Raw genomic sequence first — 7,515 nt, 5'->3', positions numbered from 1 at the left:
CTTGAGGCCCCACTGCTGCCCGGGCAAGCCACTGAGCTGAAACGCAAGGCCCACCAGGGGCTTTGTCGACAGCCAGGGTGGGTTCTTGTACATCAGGACGGGGCCATGCAATGACCCTCCTCTGACCTCACAGGCAAGCCAGGGATGGCCAGAGGGTACAATGACCTGCTCGAAGACTCTGTTTAGTTGGTTCCATGGCCTTGAAATGCACCCTACCGGCAGGCTGAGCCCACAAAAGCCACTTCCTACCCTCGGATCCCCATGGGAGAGAGACAAGGGGGCAGTGATCCACTCTACAAAAGGATGCGTCATTTTACAAAAGGACTTGCTGTATTTCTTTAAAAGGTGAAGGGTAAAATTTGAGTTATAAAAACTTGCATGTACAACATTTGGGTAGGGGCGGTTAGGGAGACAGGTAGACAACTCCTATTTCAAGAAGCCAGCCTCCCATATACACTCTTGACAATTGAGACAGTCACAGTTGAGGGACGGTTCCGATTCTGCCAAGCGAATGTACGTGTGTTTGGGTCTCAGCCAGGGTCTGGTTTTGGATTGGACTCCCTACGCCCATCCCCTGGGTCCCATCAAGACCTAAGATCCCAGCAATAACTGATGTGAAACAAAAGTCCCAAAGGCAAGGAATGTGCAGGACAAAGGCTGCGCTCAATTCAGGACACAAAGCAGCCAGCTCCTCAAAGAGCGGGCATCCTGTGGCGGGGAGGGCCCTGTAAGCAGCTCAGAGAAGGCCCAGGCGGGGCGGGGCTGCAGCGACTCAGCACCAGCATGGTCGTCTGGCATGTGCCCGACAGCATGAGCCGCAACGTGCAGCTGAGGATCAGGCGGGTCACTCTGAGACAGCAGCTGGGTGTGAAATCCACATGCCCAGAAGAGCTTTCGCTCCATTTCACTCTGTATCCTTTTCCCAGAGCCCCTTGCTCTGCCTTCGCACAAAGCCCAACAGGGCACACACACACACACAGTCTCACAGCCACAGGGATTAAGTCACGGAGCAGAGCTTCGATCCCCAGGGCAAGGAGTAAGGGCTACTGGGCTCTGTGCCCCTCTGGCCCAGCTAGCCAAGAGCAGGCTGTCCACTGGTCATCTTCGTCAACCAGGCCCTGAAGAAGGCACCTCAAGTCCTGGGACTCTGCAGCAGCTGGTGAGCTGGATGGATCTGCGTGGGCCCAGGTGAAGATGGAGCTTAAGAAATGGACAACTACTGGGTACCTGTGTATTTGGGCCGAAGTGGTCACATAAACCACCGCAGCCAGCATGGGGGGTGGGCTGAAGGCCGGGCAGAGTCTGGTGGACGCCTCAGGGGAGAGCTGACAGTCCCCGGTCTCAGCAAAGACAGGGATCCCAAACTCCAGGCCCCAAGCCGTGACCCTGGAGCCTCGTACTTGGGAAGTCTTAGGGGTTGGGGGGAGTGGGCGGGGAGGGGAACACCGTGCCCTCTTCATGAAAAAGTACCTACCACTTTGCTCCATGTTTCTGTTCTCCTCTTGGGGTAGGAAACAGAAAGGCCAGCCCCAGGATCCGCCGGGGCTTCCCAAAGTTTGGACATCAAAGAAAGCTCAAGTTCATTGCTCAAGGCTTGCCCCACCTTGCCCTGAATCCACCTTCTCAGTAGCCTATGGAGGCCCTCCTGGCTGGTCCCGGGTGGGCCCAGACTCATCACCGAGGGCCAGCTACATCAGCAGCGGGCAACATGGCAGGGTGGAGGCCACGAGCCGGGTGCTTGGGTGCAGGCTCCTCGGTGTAGCTGTCTGGGCTGGCTGCCCCATCTAGGGAGCTGCCACAGCTGGAGTTGGGGGAGAGTATGTCCTGCAGGAGGTCATCTGGGGGTGCGCCACCCCCTCCCCCACCCCCACCTGCCCCAACAACTGGGTCTTTGCCAGGCTTGCCCCGCTGGGTGCCCTCCTCCTCCTGGTCATTCAGCAGCTTGGCCAGGAAGTTGATGTACTTCATGGCTAGGCGGAGGATCTCGTTCTTGCTGAGCTTCTTGTCCGGGGGATGCGTGGGGATCAGCTTGCGGAGCTCGGCAAAGGCCCCGTTCACGTTCTGCTGCCGCCACCGCTCCCGGCTGTTGGTGAAGATGCGCCGCACGACTTTGGTGTGAGGACCTGTGCGGGTGGGGGGAGGACATGGGTTAGGAGCGCGGGCTGGGGGCCCTCAGGGGAATCTGCGGGAAACGAGGAAAACCAGCCTTTGGGGAACTTGGGAAGGAAGGCCTCGTTGCCCTTCAGAAGCTAGTTCCTATGCTTCCTCCTCCCTGAAAACTTCCCTCAGCGCTCCGTGCAGAGCTAACCAGCTTCCACAGCCCTCGGTCCCTGTAGCGCCATCGCTCTGGATTAGGACTTGTGTTTTCTCCCTCGGGACTGGAGGGCCCTTGAGGACAGGGGCCCTGTGATTCACGCCTTCACTGGCTCAGGGACATGTCATCATTCATTCCTGTGCCCAGTGGCCACACAGCACGTGCGTCTGGATGACAGAGCCGGGCGCTGGACTCCTTGGGTTCAAAGCTTATGACTCAGCTGAACAACTTTGGGTAAGCTACTGAAAGCCCCTGTACCTGAGGCTGAGCACCTGTAAAGTGAAAATAATACTAGTAACTGAAACTGCAAGGTTGGTAAATGGATCCAGCAATAAGTAGAGTGGTTAAGGCGAGTCCTGCCGTAGATTAAACGCTAAATAACTCTTATTAATGGGGACAAAGGTGAGGATGGTGCAGGGCCGGGAAGTGGGTCACTATGTGGCCTCTAACAACAACAACGATTATCAGCTAGTATTAGTCATCAGCAGGTGTTTACTAACAACACTCTCGTGTGGCGAGCATGGCAGATGAATGCCAGTGAAGAAAGCAGACACGGGCCCTCCCTCAGGGAGGCTCCATCTTAATGGGATCATGGGGGAGGGGTGCAGAATCTCTCTAATGGGATGAACTAGAATCGAGCAAATTAGGTAGGTAGTTGACAGACCAGAGCCACTGCATTTAGCTAAGATGGTTGGAAAGGCTGTTCTGAGGTGGCAGCACTCACAAGAACTTGGGGTTGCCCACAGCCTTTCGTATAGATTGCAACTCCATGTGAAGAAAACACAAGTGCTCACACTGAACCCAGAGGAACCATCGTGTTCAATGGATGCTGCCAAGGAGTCCGTGGTACTTGGACCTACAGTCGACATGCATGGAAACGGGTATCGGGAAAGAAAGGGGCGCACTGCTGTTGAAAGTGCTAGAGAACAAAGAGGCCAGCTGGAGGGCTAGGGGTGCCTGAGGCCAACCACGGGGCTTGTCCAGCGCCTCGTGTGACGAGTAAGGAAGAGAGGGTTAGAATCTGTGCTTATGCATTATGGCGCTGGAGCAGGACATTCGAAGTGCTGTGGGCTGCCAGCAGAGCAAACAGATCTCTGGGAAGAAGTACAGCCAGAAGTCTCCTTGGGGCCAGGACGGCAACAGTTCACCAGCCCCTGGGTTATGTCGAGGGTCAGTGACAAAGCGGGAGATCCTCCATGAGCTGATGGGCACGAAGTCAGGCTCCAGTGGAACGGGGATGGGGAGGATGGCGCCAAGGCAGGCAGTTCTCGTCTACTGCACGTGAGGCGGCCGGAGTTAGCGAGGCCTGGATGGCGCCTGACAACAGCAGGACTGAAGAAGAACCAGGTGTGCAGGGGGAGAGAAAAAGCGGGGCATGTACGCAGAGGAAAGGCTCAAAGCTGGACAGTGACTGATGCCACCGAGGCTAGGCTTTCTCTCTCCTACACACACTCACGCTTTTCCAGGGAGATCACTAGCTAGACCAGCACCACAAGATCAAGCAGGCAGGGTTCAGATCCCACGGGGCCCTGCCATAAGATGTGGGCATTTTACTCTAAGGGTGATGGAAAGCCCAGGGGCAAAACGCAGTCCGTGTGTGCAGACTGACTTAGTGCGGTGTCAAGTGGGGCCCGGAGGGAGGATAGAGACCAGAGTGAAGAGGGCCTACATTCCTCAAGGAGACAAGTACAGACACGCGCACTCGGGGTCTGAAGGCCCAGGCAGGCGTCCTAGGTCCACCTCAGCAAGGTCCTTTCAGCAATGGACATGGGACAGGGACTGCGGTGGTAGAGCGGTGGCAGGGCCCAGCACAGGTCTCAATGTTGACAGTGCAGAGCCCTGGGCCTGCCTGGGACTCCCAAAGCCGGGGAAGGTGTCTTGGAGGAGCACCGTGTAGTGCTCCGGAGCTCCCAGGCCAAAGGGATGCTTCCCTCCCCAACACAGAGGCCCCAAGCCAGGCTCACGCAGTTCTGGGGAAGCTCCACACATGAGGGCACTGCCAGTCCTGGAGTATTTACCTGGAGCCAGACCTCCGATGGCAGAAACTGGTAGAGGAGAAGGGGAGGGGAGGGCCTTAAGGGTCCCTGCTTATTGTGCAGTTTGGAGCCAGGACAGAGGCTGACCTTGCCTCAGGAGTCAGTCCTGTGACCCAGCAGGGCTGGGCTGACATGTCTCCCTTGTCTCCCTTGCGCTCTCCTGTATGTTCTCCGCATGGGTTGAGCACTATCGTTCCCCCAGGGGATGTCACTTTCCCCTGCCCATGGTGCTGTCAAAGCTGTCTTTTCCAAATCCCACCAGGTCCCAGCCCAGTGGACACTTTGCCAGAGGCCAGACCCAGGCTGGACACACACAGCACACCTGCTGGCCAGTCCTGCCTCACAGGAAACAACTTGATGTTCTCTGGCTTCCAGATCGGATGGAGGGGCACCCTCAGCTAGGAGACAGGGAGGACCAGCCCCCATACCCTGACCCAGCTGCTGCTCGTTGGTCTTGAGGGAACCTCTGGGTGGGTGGGGGGCAGGGATGTCGTAGCTGCTGTTGCAGTTCAAGCTAGACACGCTCCATAAGGGGGGCAGGGGTGGGGTCGAGAACCAGGTCAGGATTCAGAGCAGTGCTATGGGGATGGTCCAAGACTCAGCTGAGTGGTCTTGAGCAGGCTGCTTAACCTCTCTGAGCCTCAATTCCCTCATCTGTCAAATGGAAATAATATTATTATTTACCTCCTGGGCGTGTGGTGAGGACCGATGAAAACTCAGCACACAATGTCCATTGGCAGCAAGGACTGTAACCAACGGCTTCCCTGCCCCTGCCCCACCTTGCCAGTTCTGGCCTGGAGGCTGACAGTAGAGTGGTGAATAAGACAAACAAGATCCTGGTGTCCGGTAGGCCCCAGTCTCTTGGGGAAAGGGGTTTACTGTCCCCTACACCTTTCCACAGCATCCCGAAAAGCAAGGGAAGGGGACAGGTGGGGGTGAGCACTCACATGTCCTCGACACCTTCCCTGAGGCAGGCACTAAAGACTCTTTACCCCCTTTGTATCCTCTCAACAATGTGGGAGGAAGTGGCTAATCTCCCAATTTTACAGATGAGGGGACTGAGTCCACGTCAAACCCCGACTGCGCATCTTATATCAGTGCCACTTCCACGGACTCTTTCCCCGTCAGTCTCTGAACTTCAATACCCAGCATCCTGCTCATGCACGCCCTCTCTCTGCCCAGGTACACTCCAGCTTAATGCGCTCCGTCTGCCTCCCAGGGACTGCCCATCTCCCAGCACCTTGCTCCTCCCTAAGTCTGTCCATACAGGGGCGTCCTCCTCTCTCTCCCTAGCCAAGCAATAAGGAGATGCTCAGTAAATACTGATAACATTTATGGGTAATTGCTTCCCCAGGATTTTCCCAACCCCCTCAGAGAGAGAGAGATTGACTTTGCAACGCCTCTCCCCTTGTAGGAAATGTCTCTTCCCTGGGGAACTTCAGAGCTGCTTCTGCCCACCTCCATCACCGCTAGACTGGCCGTGAGACCTCTCTCTAACCTAGCAGCAGTAATACTTCCATCCTCCTTCCCTCTTGACTTCACAGCCCCTGACCAATCTGGCCTGGGCGTTTCAGAAATCTGTTCCATTGTCCGCACTCTGGCCCCCTCTTCTCCAAAACACCAGAGAGCTCCCCTCAGTCCCAAAGTTGTTAACTGCTATTGAGTCACTTCTGACTCAACAGGACCCTGTAGGACCGGGTAGAACTGCCTCTGTGGGTTTCTGAGACTAGTACAGAGTAGAAAGCCTCGTCTTTCTCCTGCGGAGCAGCTGCTGACTTTGAGGTTCACCACTATGCCATTCAGTATATCCCCTGCCAACCTCCAGCCTGGGGCAAGGGATCACACTGCCCTTCCTATGGTACCCCAAGCCCCAGGCACGCTGAAATACTGTCCTGTCCTTTCAAGGATTTGTTGTTCCAAGTCCCTCACCTCTGAGATTGCTCTCCCGCCCCCCAGTGGTAGAACCTATCTACTACACCAAGTCACAGAAAAGTCTCTCGGCTAGTTCAGGGCCAAAGAGTATCCAAGCAATTCACAATAGCAGTGCTGAGCCCCCCACCTCTACACCCCAGGGAAGCTAGGGGGAGGGTAGGATCTGTGATGCCAGGACTTGAACTCTAGGTCTCTGTCCAGAGTGTGGGACAGAGAACAAGAGGGTCCCATGATGGAGGGATGTGGGCAAGGATTCTAAGAGGTACAGTTTCGGGTAGAGCAGACCCTAGGCTCCTAAGTTGAGGGGCAGAAAGTCCCTGAGTGGCAGTGAGTAGTCAGGGGACACCAGTGTTTTTGCCCTGCCTGCTCCCTCCTGGATCTTTGTGGAGCTGCAGGGCTGGAGTCCAGAGCTGGGACTCCGACTGAGGCTAGAGGTTTAGGTTAGGCACCCTCAGGGCCCCTCTTCCCAGGGCTGTAAGTGGCACCCGTGACACCCCCCAGATCCCAGCTCAGTTGCCAGATGATGGGCTTTGCAGCTTGGGGCTCAGAAATCCCTCCCCAGGTGCTTCGCCTGGGGATTAGCCCTTCCTCAGGGGGTTCTGTCCAGCACAGGGGTGGGTACCAGGTGAGGGGGGCAGACTCACCATCCGTAATCTCCATCTCATAGGGCGAGGGTCTCCTCTTCATGCGGTTGTTGTTGGTGAACATAGGGAAGGCATCAGGCTCCCCAAAGAACCCGCTGTGGGTGGGGCCAGGTCAGGTCACAAGATCACGTGCCACAGCCGAGGAGAGAAAGGGTTTTTTTTAGTTATCTTCCCCAGGTGAATTACCCTCCGCAGGAAAACCTGGGCCACCCTAGACCCTTAATACTTGAATTGGGGGTAGTAGAGCACGCACACACATTTGAGAGCATGGGCATGCTCCGCGCTGCCACCTGATGCCCATGGTGAGACACACGAAAGGGCCACATGCCCACGCCCTCTCCAAACAGAAACACACAAACAGAAATTAAGTCAATGCAAAAATAAGCACGCGTGGGCCCACACGCACACACACACACACACACACACACGCACACACACAACCAGACAGAAAAGCTCCCTCCTCCAGGCCGCACAGAAACCTCCACCCTCAAAGGCACACACAAGTACATGTGCCTTCCTATCCTGAGCGTGCCACTCCAGCGCCACAAAGAGCACCCTGTCCCACGCCCCTTCACACCAGGCCCCACAG

General features: G+C 56.3%; 1 protein-coding gene across 3 annotated transcripts; it reads right to left on the bottom strand.

The window, feature by feature from the left end:
• Positions 1 to 308: 308 nt before the first annotated feature.
• On the bottom strand, positions 309 to 7,473 carry TAL1 (TAL bHLH transcription factor 1, erythroid differentiation factor). 3 transcript variants are annotated; one of them, XR_006680245.1, is made up of 3 exons: positions 6,927 to 7,473; positions 1,475 to 2,123; positions 309 to 1,200 (listed from the first exon to the last, which is right to left on the bottom strand). XR_006680245.1 is itself a non-coding variant. In XM_045292171.1 (2 exons), the coding sequence occupies exons 1-2, from the start codon at positions 6,988 to 6,990 to the stop codon at positions 1,675 to 1,677; spliced, it is 513 nt and encodes a 170-aa protein (XP_045148106.1). In that variant the 5' UTR covers positions 6,991 to 7,473; the 3' UTR covers positions 309 to 1,674. The 3 variants fall into 3 exon arrangements, 1 of the variants encoding a protein (XP_045148106.1); XR_006680246.1 differs by having other exon boundaries at positions 309 to 1,174; XM_045292171.1 differs by having other exon boundaries at positions 309 to 2,123.
• Positions 7,474 to 7,515: the final 42 nt, after the last annotated feature.

This window comes from Echinops telfairi, unplaced genomic scaffold (genome assembly GCF_000313985.2).
Source record: "Echinops telfairi isolate 266 unplaced genomic scaffold, ASM31398v2 ScPeMD7_443;HRSCAF=831, whole genome shotgun sequence".
NCBI classification, from domain to species: Eukaryota; Metazoa; Chordata; class Mammalia; order Afrosoricida; family Tenrecidae; genus Echinops; species Echinops telfairi.
Note: the sequence above shows the minus strand (reverse complement) of the source record. Positions and strands in the feature narration are given on the sequence as shown.